This window comes from Carica papaya, chromosome 4 (assembly GCF_054855325.1).
Source record: "Carica papaya isolate Zhongbai chromosome 4, ASM5485532v1, whole genome shotgun sequence".
NCBI lineage: Eukaryota > Viridiplantae > Streptophyta > Magnoliopsida > Brassicales > Caricaceae > Carica > Carica papaya.
Window position 1 is genome coordinate 31460571 of NC_142312.1, and position 17710 is coordinate 31478280.

Below are 17710 nucleotides of genomic sequence, written 5' to 3' on the forward strand. Positions count from 1 at the left end.
CTTCACACCAGAGATTAGACGGGGACCAGACCAGAGTCTTCTCTATTTGAGGCCCGGACCAGTCACTCTCACGCGGAAACACAAATGGATCGTCCCCTACGAGATATCCACACCCAAGTATCCTTCTTCTGCTTCTTCTTCTTCTTCTTCACTCTGAAAAACCAGAGTACCCACTTGCTTTTCTGCATGCAATTTCAACCTTTTCACACTTGTTGTTGGTGTACGTGAAGAACTTCTGTTAGTGGTTGTATTTTGTTTATATAGACCTAAATTAGAGATGATACAAAACCCGAGTAAGGGTGAGTTTTATAAAACTTGAACCTGTTCTGATATAAACTCAAACCTATCCTGGATTAAGAGGAAAATGAGCACGGAGACCGAAAGTATATATTGCGAAGAGTGGAAAAGGGAGGAGGATTGAAAGAGAAGTACGAGATGATAGGTAGCGAAAGCTCTGGCTATCCTCCTACAAACAGATCGAAGAATGGCCATATGCAAAGACGAGATGATGCACACAGAGGAAAAGGAAGAAGAGACAAAGTTGAACCACAGAGAGGTATAGGAATAGGAAAACTGGAAGCAAAAGATAACGAAAAAGAGGAAGTTGATGGATAGTGGCCGGAGGAGGAAGATGATGGAGATTGTTACAGTCACGAATTTTAGGTTTTTTACAACATAAATCCAATCAAACAAGTTCACAGCATCTTTGAGGAGACATTGTTGTTGACCAAGCACATGTTTAGATATGGAACATAGTTTTTTTTTTTTTTTTCTTCTCAAAGTATATAATTAAGGAGACTTACAGGTCAACCAGTAAGTATTATGAATGCCCCTCTCAACACTGCTATGCTAATTGTTTTGTAAGTCCAACATTGTTAGCTTGATTGAAACATCAACAACTATTTATTTATCATTGAATAGAAATTCTAACCATTGTTTGAATCTTTTCAATATCGTATAGTTTCAGAGTTAGAATTTTGGTGCGATACGAAGACTAATTTGGTCCATTCGCGCACATATTGCACGAGAAGAAGTATTCTATTTGCGCTCTATCTGTAATGACTTACGCACATGTTGGATCGAGTCTTTCAAATACCATACAAATTTTGGTTTTATGTCTAAAACATATTTACACACAAGCAGTTAGTACTTCTTTTTCCACTAGAAATAGTGTATGCAATTATAATTTTCAGAAAACCTCAAGCATATTATGCAGTTTCTTTTTTCCTGTAATATATATATATATATATAATATGCCTTACTTATTTCCAAGTTAATCACACACCCAATTCAGTTTGACCATGTTCCACCATAGTTAACCTCTACCCTGTCCATAATAATGAAAATGAAACCCAGCTGCAGTGCAAAAAAAAACAAACAAAAACAAACAGTAGAAGGGTAGTCAATGGAACAATATATTCATTTATGGGGAACTGACCCACTTCACATTAATTGCTGAGAAAAGGAAAAGGCAAGTGATAGCTTCAAATTCGGTGGGCATGAAACCCATTGAAGTCAAGGGCCGATCTAATTAAGATAGGTTTTGCCAAGTATAGTTTCCATTACCTTCTACCAGGACCAGCACCAACCACAACTTTTACCATTTCCATTTCCTTCATTCCATTTTATTGAAAATTTTTTCACAAGACCCGAGTGAAAATTTCAACCGTTTGATTTGATTTTTTCCCCCAAAAAGTGGGTCCCTTTCACCATCCAATATCCACCCTAGGGTGGGCCTCATCTCCCCATTTGTAGCAATGTGATTGAACAGACCCATATCATGTGGTTGGTTGCAGATGATGATGTTGTTGAGCAATGGTGGCAGTGTGTGTGTGTGTGGACCATTTACAAAGCAAATCTTTTCATGTTTTGGTTTGACAAAATCATCAATTCCCAGTTTACCTACCAATTTCAGTTAATAATTATGGTAATGTAGGTGGTGCAAAAATTATGGAATAGATGGTGGGGAAATTATTTGGTTTGGGAGAAAGATGGTACCTATGTATGTTTGTATGTATGTTTGTATGTATGTATGTATGTATGTACATCAAATAATGTTCTGCATATGCTTTGTTGGAGAAATGGTCAACAAGATGGAACTGAGAGAATATTTGAATCTTGACAATTTGCAAATTAGAGAGGAAGATTAGAATTTATGTAAAGATATAAAATCCCAAGTGGGTGAGGCCAAGTATAACTTTTGTCTTGCCTTTTCATAGACAGTATCTAAACAAACAAACACCTTCAACAATTACATATTGGATCTTCCATATCTACTCCCCCATTCCATCAATTTCACATACTAACAAAATTATTCTCCACTTCTCTCTGTAATCAAAATCTTAACATCAATTTGACACAAAAACTAGATTTCAAGCCATCATCTTAAACACATTCTTGTTGAGTAAATTTACAGTATGAAGACATTGATAAGTCATCAGGAGTTCAAAAAAAAGAAAAAAAAAAGGAGATCATTTTCTTTTATACCCATTACCAGTCTGTTTAACATTTTTATATCATACATATATATTTATAACAAACACCACCACACACAAAAAGACACCAGAAAAGAAAAAACCCATATCACCTATAGAATGAATAGCTTGCTATCTTGTGTGGCTTCTTTGTGGTATTATCACTTTGTATAGCATCGTGCAAGGCAATGCCACCTTAGCTTCTAATTACTATCAAAATTATACCTTAATCATCACCATTGACAACAACAAGAAGAAAAAAAAAGGGGAGGGGGGAGGGGGGGGGGGATACCTGTAATCTCTCCCTCTCTCTCTCTCTGTCTCTCTCCTGATAATTTGAACTTGGGAGTCTAAATAGCAAGATCAGGCCAGCCATTACTGCTTCCACTCCAACAATAACTCTCACCACCGCCATTGTCGTTACCATTATTGTTCCCCTGCAAACCAATTCCGCTGTCCGAAACCAAATCCAGCCCATGACCCGACCCCAAGTTCTCTCCTAAATCACCCATTTGTACCATTTTGAGGCTCGACCCATTCGGATTCAACCCCTCCAGAATGCTCCCGAACTGCCCATTCGACGCTAAAAGCGAGCTGAAGCTTCCATTCATACCCATATCCAGTACCTTCCTGTCCTGCTCGACCGACAATCCGTAAACACGGTTCGGATCCTGATCCAAACCCGAACCCAGAACACCTTGGTTCGATGCCATTTGCTGGGAAGTTGCGGTCGACAGGGAGGGTGGTGCGGATTCTGGAGCCTTGCGGGTCGGGTTGGGATCAGAGGAGTTGGCGTGTCGTTTGGGGTTATTAGACGAGCGCTTGGTGTTCTTTCGTGACCCACCCCCGACCGGGATGTTGCGAAGAGCTCCTCCTTTGGTCCAGTAGCGCCTGCAGCTCTTGCAGAAATGGCGGGGCTGAGAGAGGTTGTAGTTGTTGTAGTAGCAGAACTTGGTGTTGTTTGAGTCGCAGCGCGGGCATTTGAGCTGCTCTTGTTCTGGGAACTGTGGCTTCATCATTGCCTGGTGAAAAGTTGATGCCGGGTCTTGCATTTTCCTTTGAGATGGAATCTTGTTCTTGTCCTGATCAGGATCAGGCTTTGGTTAAAAGTTTTTGATCTCAAAATAAAAATGGCGTTTTATGAGGAAGTCTATAGGTCGAATTTTAAAAAGGGGACAAGCACGAACTTAATAAAACAAAATCAGAAAAAGGCAATATATGTTTTTGTTTGGTGGGTGCTTTTGTTTTTTTAAGACCCGTATAAGGTGAGGGAAGAAGGAGATCAAGAAAAGACGACTGATTTCACCACTGATTTCACAAAACCAAAGTGAGAGAACCGTGTATCATCCTCCATAGTCAGGAAAAAAAAAAAAGAAGGAAAAATTAAGGGAAGCCGAGAAACAGATAACAAGATGGAGAAAGAAGATTTCAAGTGTGAAAAGGTTGAAATTGCATGCAGAAAAGCAAGTGGGTACTCTGGTTTTTCAGAGTGAAGAAGAAGAAGAAGAAGAAGAAGGATACTTAGGTGTGAATATCTTGTAGAGGACGATCCATTTGTGTTTCCGCGTGAGAGTGACTGGTCTGGGCCTCAAATAGAGAAGACTCTGGTCTGGTCCCCGTCTAATCTCTGGTGTGAAGTGGAAGTCTGAGATTGGCTGAGCCTGTTGCAGACAATACAACCCTCCACTAACCTTGCACTTCCTTCTACTAATTAAAGTTCAAACACTCTCTAATCATTCTGTTCATCGACATTAATTTTGGCTTTACCCTTTTTTTTTTTTTTTTACCATTCCGAATAACAAAAAAGAGAAAACCAAATTTCTCAAACCCAATATTAATCAATCAGTTTCTGAAATTTCAAAATGACAAAAATTATTAAACCTAAATTCTTTAAAATTACAATTGATTTGGGTTGACTTGAAAACATATTTTAATCTTTTCTTTGAAAAGAAGAAATGTCAATGATGAAATGTTTTCATTATAGGTTGCTATATGATTGATACATGTTATAGTGGGTGTGGTGGTGATCATGTTGTAAATGAATGATACCATGTTTGTTTTTAGACCTAAGAACATAATTCTTTTGGGTGTGTATCAAATCATAGAGACATTATAATTAATACTAATATTACTTGTCCTGAAAAAGTGGTTTGCAACACAAATTTGGGTGAGTAAGGAAGGATTGGGAAGAGGGTTTGCGCGGAGAAGAAGCAAGGAATCAGTCCATCCGTTAAATCTGGACCGTCCACCCACGAATCCTCCTATCAGCACACGGTGTACACATAGCGTAACCCTCCTTTCATCACCAGTACGCGAAAGTATTAACGTGACAGTTTAATTCACACAACGCACCGTGAAACTCAGGTGACGTGGATATCCGTTGTCATTTATTATGGTTAGTATATTCAGTTCTTAAAACTCACTAAATTTTTGTTTACAACTTATGTGAGTATTTCAATATATTTTTATAAAATTATATTTATATACGATCTTGATTTTTTGTACTTGTTCATATACAAATTTATGTATGTTATAAAAATATATGATATAATGAAGAAAATAAACCACATGTGCAATGCATGATGTAATTTTAATCTTGAGAGTCCGAGTGAAAAATACAATTTGTCACTTATAGGTGAATTGACAACTCATATATATGCTCGATACGTATACATCGTGATAGGTAAATAGAGTGAAAAACCAAATGTGATTAAACCCAACAAGTTTTAAGTTGTGAAGGAGAGATTTTGATATGGTTATACATAGTAGTAACCTGTGAATGTAAATCCTCTGCCAATGACCTCGCCGCCATAGAACCAAGCAAAGCACTCGACCCCAAACAGCGCAATGATGCCAGCTTTCTCTATGTTCATCTCCGGCCGCCTCATCGCTGCTTGCTTGAGTGACTCTAGTTCTTTCCAAAATGCCTCTCGACGGTGAGGGATACTGCACAAATATACCTTGTTCAACCTCGTGACATATGTATGTACGCATGCATGTATCACATTTATAATTACATAAAAGTTAAAAATGGAAAACTAACCTGGCAAGACGAGTGTAAAGGAGTTGTTTGGCTAATAGTTGGCATGTTTCTATGGTGGGTGGATGCTGAATATGTTGTTTATTTTGATCCAACAGCTGCTTGTAGTATAACCCTCCATGCTTCACTGCTTTCGCCTGCAACTCCACCAACTTCGACGCCATCCTCCTTCAAATATATATATGTCTGTTTGGTTTTTTGGGAAATTTAAAGCCTGTACCAGTACCGAAGGGGAAGATTCTCTCAACTCGCCCAGATGAAACAACAATGTCAAGAGTCTCCCGAGTCCGAACAAAATGTGTAATGGCTTTTTCAATTATTTAAGGGGAAATTTCATTTTAAATCTGGATTCAGAACTGGTTTTGTGGAACAACATTCAATTCTTCATGTTCTTTAAAGTAAATCTTGGGTCTATAATTAGCTCAACAGAGTCAGTCTGGCCTCCTGTGTTGGAGGAAAGATTAAGTTAAGAGTTGACCTCTTCACATACATCTGTTATTCATCGAGATATAACAGCTTACATACACCACACACTTGGCTCTACTACTGAGAAAATGAAATTTCCACCCACTATATGCATGCATACATACATCAGTAATAAAGTATACCCAAAAATCAAAACTTTTTTCAATCGCCAACGAGTATTATGAGCAATGATTTGGCATGTCAATCCCATCAGAAAATTATACAAAAATAGACAAGATGGCAAAGAACAAGTCAAATCACATTAAAAAGGAGGCTGACCAGCATCGACTTACATTTCTTACTACACCAACAGACAGTAGATAATGACATGGTTGCATATATAGTCTTTTTATCATTAGGTATTGAAATATATTCATCTCGGCTACTGCTGCTTTGATGAACTTGTCCTCCAAACATGTAGAATGTGATCCTTGTGCCGTGGGATGTTAGTGGATTACACAGTATCTCAAAATCAAAATCAAACAATCAACTACTTCAGCTGAATAGTTAGTATTTCTGTTTTATAAATCAAATTATAAAAAAGGTATGAATTCAAATCAGTGTAATCCCCATTGAGACTGACCACAACAATTACACTCTAAATTCCATGAAGCTGTGGAAAAAACAAAAACAAAAAGGGAAAAACCAAAGACCCAAAAAAGAAAAACAAAAGAAAGAGCCAGGAAAAGAAGATGAATCCCAGTCGAGAATACTGAAAATATCCTTTGAACAAAATCTTTATACGTGGGCAAATCTTGAGTCAGCAGTCGTTTGGCAATACTAGTGGGTAAAAAGAATCAATAACAAAAAGGCTACATTTATCTTAAAACTAGATAACAGAGTTCCAAACATGACAAAATAATCAATTAAAGAGAAAAAAAAATTGATGCACTGCAAGTATCAACACCTCCTTCCCACCATGATTTGAGTAAGAAACTACAATTTAGCTTCAACCTAGTGGCAAATATTTGAACATCCCTTAGTTTTTTGTTGTAGGAGAGCTACAATCACGTTTTCTTCCGACTTCAACCCAACACAATTTAAGAACATAAACTGCATCTTCTACTTTAGAAGAAAATACTGTGAATAAAGGAAAATGGGGAAAAAGGATCTTCCAGGATTGGAACCAAGGTAAGAAAAATAGAGAACCAAGCTGCCCCACCCGGGAAGAAAGACAGGTTTTGCTTCCTCGTGGTTTATATGCGACAGCCGTTTTCTGACCTTCATACTACAGCACGTGCTACAGTTTTTGTTTTTTATGAGGGGCACTTGAAGCGTGAGAAATGAATGTAGCCTCCGGTGTGGTTGGTGGGAAAGGAAAAGATGCCTTCTCCAATATCAACCCAAAAAGTTAACCAAGCAAGTACATTTCTTCCCCGACCATCTTCATGCATAATACATGTACAAGCTGTTAGCAGCGGCACAGGCGATTGAATTTTCTGTTGGATGCCACGCTAGATGCAGCAACTTTGTTGTGAAATCAAAAGAATTTCCATTTGCATCAACTCCCTGACTTTCTGCTCCTGTTACAAATTGCCAACATGAAAACAAAAAGAAAAACTTCTGAAAGTTTCTTCAGCTCTTTTTTCTTCTTTCTCCTCTTTTCCAGGTAGGTGGAAGAGGATACGGGGGCATTTGGTTGCTACAAAATGGATAAGGAATAGACGAAAACAAAAGCACTGACCTCGTCTGACAACACGAGTTATACTGCTGAGGGATCTGGATGGCCTTGAAGGAGTCTGAACTTGTCTCCTAAAAGGGCATAACAAATTTCATATGACCATCAATAACACAATTAAGATCATTATCTTTGATATTACTAGTTCTATCCTTTCAGTAAAATTACCTCATTGGGTTTTTGCTAGCTTCCAAGGTTGTGGATTCAGTACTTCCTGGGGCAACACCAAACACGCGGAATAGATTGCTGGTTCATGTGCAACAGGGGACAACATCATGATGAATTCCAGAAGACCATAATAACAATGAAACAGAGAACATACATAAGAAACAGACCTGTAAGAACCAGTTGCAACTCGAAGTCCATCACCACTTAGACAACACTCAAATTTATCAAAGATTGAATCATTTTCATATAAGTCACAAAGCTGGAAAATCAATCAACGGTGCAATTAGTTGCAAAGCAACAAAACAGGTAAGTTACATGTTGGTTTTTCTAAGGGAGGAAACCTACCTTTGGTCTTAAATATTCATGAACCTGGAAGGTCGCAACTGGACCAGAGTCCATGTTGATGTCCCATAACTGAAGAAAATAGTGCAGACACGTTAGAAACAAAAGAAAAAGTGTTAAGATGTGAAGTAGGCATTTCTTAATACCAAGTACAGGAACACAAAACCCAAGTTATATGAAGAAATGCTTTGGAGAAGAACATTCAAGCAAAGATTCAACAAGGTTTCCTTCCTAAATTTTCAACACTCATATTTCTCAAGTAAAACAAGAATATATACATAGGAAGACACACAAACACAAACTAGGACAGGGGAAATTATGGCCTGTTTAGTAGTAGAAAACTGCTCTGGTTTTACTTTCTAAATTCATTTACGCTTAACTCACAACATGTAAGTAATTGATGAAAGTGAAAACAAGATAAAATACAGATGATAAAAATGTGGCATGACCTTAAAAATAACATCTCATTATTTTTAAACTCGTCACATTTTCCTTATCATTTTTAAAATATTTTCATTCTCAACAATATACAGTTTTGTGTGTTTATAAAAAAAATGAAAATTTGAAATGATTTTCTACAATCAAATAAGGCCATACACCTAATAGGAATGTAAATTATATTCCTTGCATTACAGAAAAAAAAAACTAACCAAACATTCTGGATCACCAAGAGTGAAAAAAAATATAGCACAGAGAATCACATTATGTAATTGACAGGTTTTTAAAGTTAAAAGGCTGAGGTCTCCCATTAGAGTGTTCAGAAATTATAAAAACACAGCCATCCTTCCACCATAGTTGGAACTCCCATCAAGCCTCAGTCCAACTTCTCAGAATATTCCCAAAATGCTAGAAGAATAAAGAGACTTATCTAGATTCTTACATCAGAGGGTAAATAATACTCAGAGACAAAATATATCTCGTATGTCATACACAGTCCTCAATTGGAGAATCTCCCACCATCCACTACAGATTGACCATAATCACGTCGAGAAATATTACCATTTGGCCTAATATTTAAACTCATTGCATCAACAAATTAATTTTCAGTTGGGGAATAGCCACAGTAAACATAATATGAATTTTTCCAGGTTACTAAATGAACAAAATTGATGAGATGTCAAAGATTCAGATGCTGAAGCTTCAGGGTGATGTAAGGAATGAAAACTTCAAATTCTATCAGGTAACTTTGGTAGTATTTCTAGTGCATATATCTAACATGAAACATACTCAAGCACATAAAGCATAGTGTCATGTGATAAACCCATAAATGTCCAGCAATTTTTGTTCCCATCAACTTTACAATTAGGTCCAATTTTTGGATGCCTACAAAACGAACTAAGAAATTTAATACAAGATTTTGCAATAAATTTTAACTGCCTACATATTCTTTCAACAAATAAAGTTGAATACTCATCCTATCATAGTAGTAAAAATATCTAGAGAAAAAATTTATTCACAAAGCTCAAAGTGAGTAAGGCCCAGAGAGTCTTCAAGTCTTATGGAATGTAAACGGATAACCATATCTTCCATTTCTATCATGAGATTCAGAACAGAAACAATGTTATTGAAAACAGTCAAGATTGCATTGTATCCCCAAATGATTCCCATCTAAGTCATTGCAGTAATGTGTTGTAAATACAAATACATAGCATAAGCATCCAAACCTTAAGAGTCATATAATCTCGACCAAGTATGTATCTCCCATCCTTCCCAAATTTAATATCTGATATTGATGCAATTATCTCCGTAAAAAATGATCTAGTACCAGGGGCCTCCTGTTCCTCAAACCTGTCAGCACAGAATAACAATCTTCATTCTCAAGAAACTATAAGCAAACTTCATTCCAAGGCAAACGTGACAAAGGAATGTTGTAACTTCAATTGCATATCAAATATAAAAAGTGTTAATCCTCCTTTGTTGAAACAGTATACGTTTTTCAGTCATCTGGCAAAGAGTATGGACTTTGCACATCATAAATAATGCACCTGACTAATCCCACCCACTTTGGAATTAAGATCCAACCTAACTTCAGCTGAGTTAAACTGTCTTGAAACTATTTGTTTTTGCCTGCAATCCTCTCACATGAGCTTTCTCTTCTTTAAGTAGCAAGCATTATATGAAAAAAAAGATTACATTTTCTGAGAAAGGAAGGAGGGAAGAGAATAGAAGTACATATGACACTTACAGCTTGGCATGAGAATCACATAATGCTGATTGCCGCAGATCAATCAGGCGGATTGAGCCTTTAGAGCTGCTATATGCTAACATATTACAATGGATAGGGTGAAACTCTGCTGATGTAATCACCTCTGCAAAAATGAATATGGCAGTGTCAGGCCCAGATAAAAAAATTCAAAGTCCAAAAAGGACCATCCAAATGGAATATAGACCAGGCTGGTCAGTATAAGCATAAAAAATAAGTGAATTAGACAAGATTTTGACATTGAATGATATTATTGAATGAGTTTCATACACATTTCCGAAAGGTCTCATATTGTGAGAAATAAATAAACACATCTATCATCAGAAGACTACATAGATTTATCGAGATACAGAGGGGGATGAAATCGCACACATACAGGTAACTTCAGCTCACGCATGGATGCATGCATTCAGAGATGTAATATTTTTTTAAAAAAATTGCTGTACCACACCTAAAATACAGCCTAGTATAAGAACCCAAAGGTAAGCCACCTGCAGAAAATTTCGCACTAAACCATAAGTGCCAGACAGACAAGAAGCTCACCAGTTAAATCCTCCATATTTGCAGGTTTGACATCAACAATGTTGAAACTTTGATTGCTGATCTCCAAGTTCCAAAGATTTATCCGCAGGTCATCAGCAGAAATAAAAGTTTCTCCATCACTAAAAAATACAAGATAGACGGTAACGATCAGTAGAATTTTAAGACAATAAATAACAAGCAAACACTATGAGGAAGTTCCAAAGACAGCATGGTCTTCAATTTAAAAACAAAGGCATTGGCTCCAGATCCCAATTGTGGAAATTTTGTCTCAGAATTGTAAGATAAGCAGAGCATTATCAATTAAGTTCTGAAATATATTCACCGCATTCATTTTCTTTGTAACGAAAATATTGTGCATTAAGCACCCCATCCTGTCTCCTAAGATTTTAACATAAACTGGAATGTTTGAAATAAAAAGATTCGCGCGTGCGCGCACACAGCGTATGCAAGAGATTGGTCTGCTAGAAAGTGGAAATAGCAAGCATAATGGTAAAAGAAACCACCTGTTACTTGAGATTGAATTAATATGATAATCATGAGCATGAGCATATACTCTCCGACAGCGAGCCATTAAGCTTGTCTCATGACTAGTTACCTACAGATTTTACAATCATGTATTAGTCCTACACATAAGATTGAAAGCAGTTAAACAAAATTATTATTGCTTACTAGGATTATTTTCAAAAATGCAAATATAGCAAAAATTTGCACATATTTTTGAGATTCAAAGCATTAAAGACAAAAATAACTTCAATCATTCATATACAAGAAGCACAGAGTTACATGCTCTTGACTTCTAGATTAACTATGAAATAATTGGTAAAATGAAAGTGAAATTTGATATGTTTAAAATATAAAAGCAAAACACGCACATCTAAAAGAATACCACCGCAAGGACATGCAAGATATTCACATATTATGGTTTTATTTTATTGCCTGATAGCATATTCAAAATAATTTATTTACTTTCCACCTAGCTAGAGTTGCTACAGGTCAGCATCTGATAGGTAAACAAAAGAACAGCTCCTAGAGAACTTCAAATCAGTACTTCACTTTCCCTTCGCTTTTATCACAACTGGTTCAAATTTGGCATGTGTTTTGCATGTTTTAGACATATACAAAAGTTTTAAGTGTCCCCTAAAGAAATAACCATAGCAAGGAAGGCAATCGATTGAGCTGAGTACAACTACCACAGGTAAATGCAGTGACGGAATTCCCCCTGGTGGAAATGAGAAGTCATTATTCAGATAATTGTATGATCTGTCTGGGTATCCTCCATTTGCAACATACTGTTTAGTGCTTGAATTACTTGAAGTACCAACAGTGCCATTTCCAACAGCTTTTGAAGGGTCCACATTCATCTCAGAAATTTTCTTGATCTTCTTTTCTTGTACCTGAAAACTCTCAGACAAATACCAAAGAAGGTGGTTCAGATATGCTTCAAAAGGAGGATGTTTCTTGTCTTCACAGGAAGAACATCCATACAAAGAAAACGACTTTAATACATTAAACAATAGTCAGAGAGAAAGAGAAGCAGAATTTTTCAAAACATTAAGCAGTGTTTATAACATTCTTCACAACCATCATCCATCCATGAGTGCATATTTTCAACAGTGCAATACCAAATAAAGCATTTACACACAATAACCTTAAGTAGGCATTACAATCTCAAATACACGAAATAGGGATCTCTGCACATAATTTTCATCAAACAGATGAAGCAATACAATAAAAGCATTGACACTCCACTAATTAGAAACCTGAAAAAATGATCCCGAAGCAGATCGATTACATATCTTTCTTGCATTACATATAATGTATTTGAAACAAGAATGAAATGTGGGTAGTTTAAGATACCATATTGGATATACTTGCCTACTGACAGTGCAAAACTAATTGTTTCAACAATTTTTGAAGCCAAAAAGAAAAGATAATGGCTTTACCTACCTTCCAATACTTGATAGTTTTGTCATTGGTAGAAAGGAGAAACAAGGCACCATTGGCTGGTTGGCACCACCTAATTTTGTTGATTTTCTCCTCTATCTCCAAACTCTTGAGATAGTCAAACTGGCATAAAGAAGTGAGTACCATGAGATTCCTGGCAGGATGACTCTAAAGCAGATACATAAGAAACAAAAAGATAATAGATAGAAACAAATACCTCAGGTTCGTGGCTCTGAAATTCTGTTTTATACCGAAACTCAGGATGCCTGGTGATTGGATAATCCATCCTCTCCAGATCTCTTCTGGATCCACCATGCTACAAGTAACAGTATATTGAAACCATTATTCACAATAACAAGAAATGGCTCAAGAAAATAAAAATTTTGGTGAATTAAAACTGAAAGGATAGGAAGAACTACATCTTTTGTATCTGTCCTCTCAAAGAGAACCACCCGCCCACCACGGTCACCAGTGGCAAGATGGTCCCCAGTTTTATCAAATTCAATTGCTGAAATTATATCAACTGCATAGAAAAAAAAACAGACAAATTGTAAATTATTCATCAGAATCAAGTATCTTCCAAATTTACATGAAAGCAATCATAGAAATTTTGTAAATCAGTGCAAATTTATATGAAACGTAGCTTTGTATCAACTGTCCTCTTGCTACTAGTTTACTACCCTTCCTAGATTTCTATTGTAGATTTTGTTGTAAATCAATTTCTAATCGAATAAATAACATTATGTTTCAACTGCTGTAACTTGCTCAAGCAGCATTAATTGCCATTGCAGCATCAAATAGCTTGATCACTAAACAGAAGAGTACGGTGCAATAAATGAAACATAAAATTATTACTACTAATCTCCAAAAAGGAACAGAAAAAACCAGAAGTGCAACTAGTTGGACAGCAACACAGTTGAAATGTCCTTGATTCAAGTTCTAGCAATAAGATTCTAAATCCAGGTACAAATAAATCCACCCTCTTTTTCACATTATGTTTTCCTGAATATTGAGTTCCAAACTGTTTGGAACTCCTATAGGAACATGCTGTTGTGCTGATTAACATGCTTGTACTCGCAAGCACATCGGAAACAGAGATGAATAGATAACAAAACAAGCATATTGCACCAGCATGAACTCAAATAAGCTTAACACTTGAACAAACATGATTTTAAAGCTTACGAAATCCAACCTTCAGTAACCAAATAGCAATTAAAAAGTTATAACAGAAAAAAAAATACGTACTTTTTCTGTATAAATAATTAATAAAAACATATATATATATATATATAATATTTGTCACAAAAATATATTTATGACAAACATTTTATGATTTACATTGTTTATATTATTAATTTGAAGAAAATATCAAGAGAATTATTTAAATTAGAAATAAGAACATAAAAAGTTAGGAATAGGATACGTATTTCCCCCTTCTTAGGTCGCTTTGAAAGGCATAACAAGCATTTGCTTTTTATTTTATCATACTCAAAGAACATGGTACTTAAAGCTACTTATAAATAGCAAACAAGCAATCCGAAGCAACCCCATTTAGAACAAGTATTGAAGGGACAAGTAGAAGGAAATTGGTGTTTAAGGATATTGTTCTGGGATAATGGCAGTCATCAGGAAGGTTTTCTACACAGAAAAGTCCCCTTCCAACTAATAGCAGAAAGTTATAGAACTATTAAAGATTTCTGCTTATTAACTATTTATTGCTTCAAAGAATTCCTACATCTCATTAGCAACTCTCCAAGGTAGATCTGCATACATATAACAAACAAGAGTGTGAACCAGATCCTCCTAAGGCAGCAGAAACTTCTCATTAAGATATCAATAACCAATATCAAACTTTTCAATCTTCTCTTTGTCCACGAAGTCTTCACTCTAGTGGATAAATTTCAAGATAAGCGATATTTCCAATCCCAATTACTTCTGGTCTGTTTATGAAAACATTGTTAGGTAAACCAAAGATTATCACCATCAGCTGCTCTGGCAGATGTCTTCTTAATGTAGCTTCCTCAACTCATTATATTAACAGCAGACTAGTGCCTTACTTTCACTGCCTTCCATTATATCTCAAGCCAATGTTCCTGTATCTTGAACTACGAGGTCAACTCCTTGATCCTGATCAAGCAACTCCCACACTGATCTAATGCAGGTGACAAATTTGCTACTCCTGCGAATGTCCCAAATATATAGAAGAACCAAACAGAGTCACAAGATACTCCATACAAATTATTCGCTTGTTCTTGCCGGCTATCAAGTTTCCAACCACAAGTAGTTTGCAACAAGACTTGTTCAAGTCAGGCTAAATTTAGCAATGGGAAAGAGAGACACTAGGTTCTATCATAAACCTAAAATGCAAAAAATTCAGGAAAATAAACGAAATCTTACAGAAACAGAACCCTATGCACCAAGAAATTCAAATTTTCACTTGCTGCCCATTTCCCAACAGATCAAATGTAACTTCACTAGTTCTCTGCATTTTTATTAACCTAATTCTATAAGATGAAAAGTAACTGCAGGAAGAACTTATTGATGTGATCCTACTAATATGAATATTTCTTAGCATCACTGAGTAAACCCATGATATAAGAAGGGTGGTTGTCATCCCTCCAACTGTAACATGGAAATCACAGTCGCAGCAAATCAATTTGCCATTGGTCACAATGATACTAAAGTCGGAGCATAAACCCCAAGCAACATAGATTCCTAATGTATGAAATTAAATATGATGCATTTAGATTCAGGTAAAAAGAAAAAGTGGTGCCTGTATCGATTACCGCCCGTTTTAACTTATGCCGGTAGATACCAAACTCACCATTCTGATGATCAGAATCCTAAAACTGGCTTAAAAACATGCAATAAAAACCTCTAACCATCAGTTAAACAATAAGTCTCTTCCCATTTAGATCCAGGTTACAACAACAAGATTAACTGCTAACAAGTTGGAAAAACTAACTGAGAGTCGGAAACTACAAAACCAGTTCCTGCAACATATACACTAAAACTTCTCCCATCACTTTCAAACTGTATTTTTCATTGAATCCAATAAATAAGTTACTGACTGTAACCTTTTAAATACATGAGTTGACAGAAAATGCACGCAGAAAGTGCACTACACTGTTAATCTCTAAAAACCCAGAAATTAGCCCCCAAAATGCAATCGGAAGCCAAGAACGAAAACAACAACTGCCAAACGAGACACAAATCTCAAGGAAAAATACTGGACAACCCACGATCCGCAATAGATCCAAACCAGCAAAAGAAGCCCTAATTGCAAACTATCAATTGGATCCAATGGAAAGCGAAAAGAAAAAAGCCAAAAAAAAAACAAAAAACAAAAAACAAAAAACAAAAGCTGCGGAGAGAAGCGATGGGTATATCGAGATTTACCTTCCTGGACTTCTTCACCGGCGGTTCGCTCGCCAAAGACCTGAGAGAATCTCCACTCGAGGGGCGAAGGTGGGCCCGCCGGAGCTGCGACGACCTCATCAGCACCGTTCATTTCTCTCTCTCTCTCTCTCTCTCCTCTCTCTCTCTCTCTATATCTATCTATGTGTCTATTCTATCTCTCTTCTATGACAATCAATCAAAAGGGTTAGAAATCAACGGTCCAGAACTCACCTCCCAATCAAAATCACGGCATCGAAGATCGCATCGTATCGCAACACCTCTTCAATTCATCATCTCAATTTTCTGTATGTCAATAGATTTTCCAATCGAAGCATTGATTGATTAGTAGCACAAGAAAGATACCCAATTTTCCTCTCTCTCTTTCTCCCCCCCCCCTCTCTCTCTCTCTCTCTCTCTCCCCCTCTAGAGAATAAAAATTCACACTTCCTCTTTCTATACCCAAAAAAAAAAACGAAAAGAAAAAACCTCCTCGCTCTCTCTCTCTCTCTCTCTCTCTTCTCTCTCTCTCCCTCCCTTCCCAGAGGAGAAAATTGGGATTTTCCACTTGGTTTAGGATCAAAATTACTGAGCAAATCACACTCTATCCTCTCTCCCCTTCCCCTCTCTCTCCCCCCCCCTCTCCCCCCCAGTTCCTTCTCAATAAATGGGCTTCCCGTCACTTTTGGCCTTCTGATAAACCCACCTCCTGTCACATTTCTTTTCCTCACCGCTTGATCTCATTGGCTACCCTGATCCGACCGTACCATTCTATTGGAGGATGGTACAGGTCGTGTACCGACTGGGTGAGGTTAAGGACGAAACAACGACTGATTAAAAATAAAATAAAATAATTTGTTTGGGATAGAAGGTGAGGTGATGTTGTCTGAAATGACATGCATATCCCTTGGCCCCTTTTTTTATTTTTTTAATTCGGCCTGGAGATCAATGAGATTGGAAAAAAAAAGTCATCTGATCAGACGGTTGAAAATGATGGACAGGCCTCGCTCAAGATGTAACCTTAGAACAAAATTTCTCTTCTTTAATTCTTTTTTATTTTCTTGTATTATTTTCAATAATTTGTAAAAAAAAATACAAATATTTTAAAAATAAAAAATACTCGGACAATGGTCTCGGATAAATTCATAATTTAACCAATCGAGTTTTATTTTAATTTACTCTCTGAATTAAAAAATATATTCTAAAAACTACTTGTACGAACAGTAACGATATCACGATCGAATGACAAAAAAAAAATGTTAATTCAAATTATTAGTAATACATGAATTAAATTGATTTATCAGATATTACGAACTCAGTAATCACATATATTTTTTTATACGAGAATATGATATCACAGTTATAACAAACACACGAATTTGCCCCTCTTGAACTTAAGTTTAAGCCACAAAATAGCTTAGAAATCAGCTTTCAAGTAACATTATAAGTATGTATAT

At 36.4% G+C, this 17710-nt stretch overlaps 3 protein-coding genes across 4 annotated transcripts; all 3 read right to left on the reverse strand.

Moving 5' to 3' along the window:
- Nucleotides 1–2182: 2182 nt before the first annotated feature.
- LOC110808868 (dof zinc finger protein DOF1.7-like) lies at nt 2183–4124 on the reverse strand. The gene has a single exon (XM_022034485.2). The coding sequence runs from the start codon at nt 3524–3526 to the stop codon at nt 2825–2827; it is 702 nt and encodes a 233-aa protein (XP_021890177.2). The 5' UTR covers nt 3527–4124; the 3' UTR covers nt 2183–2824.
- Nucleotides 4125–5083: 959 nt separating this feature from the next.
- LOC110808890 (uncharacterized) lies at nt 5084–6631 on the reverse strand. Its single transcript, XM_022034521.2, has 2 exons — nt 5518–6631; nt 5084–5420 (listed from the first exon to the last, which is right to left on the reverse strand). The coding sequence occupies exons 1-2, from the start codon at nt 5676–5678 to the stop codon at nt 5231–5233; spliced, it is 351 nt and encodes a 116-aa protein (XP_021890213.1). The 5' UTR covers nt 5679–6631; the 3' UTR covers nt 5084–5230.
- A 136-nt stretch (nt 6632–6767) lies between these two features.
- Nucleotides 6768–16889, reverse strand: LOC110808889 (serine/threonine protein phosphatase 2A 55 kDa regulatory subunit B beta isoform). 2 transcript variants are annotated; one of them, XM_022034520.2, is made up of 14 exons: nt 16257–16889; nt 13277–13380; nt 13075–13173; nt 12861–12980; nt 12104–12307; nt 11417–11508; nt 10914–11032; nt 10353–10476; nt 9832–9955; nt 8171–8239; nt 7993–8084; nt 7826–7903; nt 7664–7731; nt 6768–7502 (listed from the first exon to the last, which is right to left on the reverse strand). In XM_022034520.2, the coding sequence occupies exons 1-14, from the start codon at nt 16366–16368 to the stop codon at nt 7366–7368; spliced, it is 1542 nt and encodes a 513-aa protein (XP_021890212.2). In that variant the 5' UTR covers nt 16369–16889; the 3' UTR covers nt 6768–7365. The 2 variants fall into 2 exon arrangements, with proteins under 2 accessions (XP_021890212.2, XP_088075137.1); XM_088219011.1 differs by having other exon boundaries at nt 12101–12307.
- Between the last annotated feature and the right edge of the window lie 821 nt (nt 16890–17710).

Bases quoted from the DNA above. Each gene is read 5' to 3' on its own strand.
- LOC110808890 (XM_022034521.2), bottom strand. From the start codon at position 5,678: ATGGCGTCGAAGTTGGTGGAGTTGCAGGCGAAAGCAGTGAAGCATGGA. The intron at 5,421-5,517 runs GTTAGTTTTCCA...ATATTTGTGCAG, and splicing joins CTTTACACTCGTCTTGCCAG to TATCCCTCACCGTCGAGAGG.
- LOC110808889 (XM_088219011.1), bottom strand. From the start codon at position 16,368: ATGAACGGTGCTGATGAGGTCGTCGCAGCTCCGGCGGGCCCACCTTCG. The intron at 13,174-13,276 runs GTAGTTCTTCCT...TGTTACTTGTAG, and splicing joins AGAGGACAGATACAAAAGAT to CATGGTGGATCCAGAAGAGA. The intron at 12,308-12,860 runs GTAGGTAAAGCC...GAGAGTTTTCAG, and splicing joins AAACTATCAAGTATTGGAAG to GTACAAGAAAAGAAGATCAA.
- LOC110808868 (XM_022034485.2), bottom strand. From the start codon at position 3,526: ATGCAAGACCCGGCATCAACTTTTCACCAGGCAATGATGAAGCCACAG.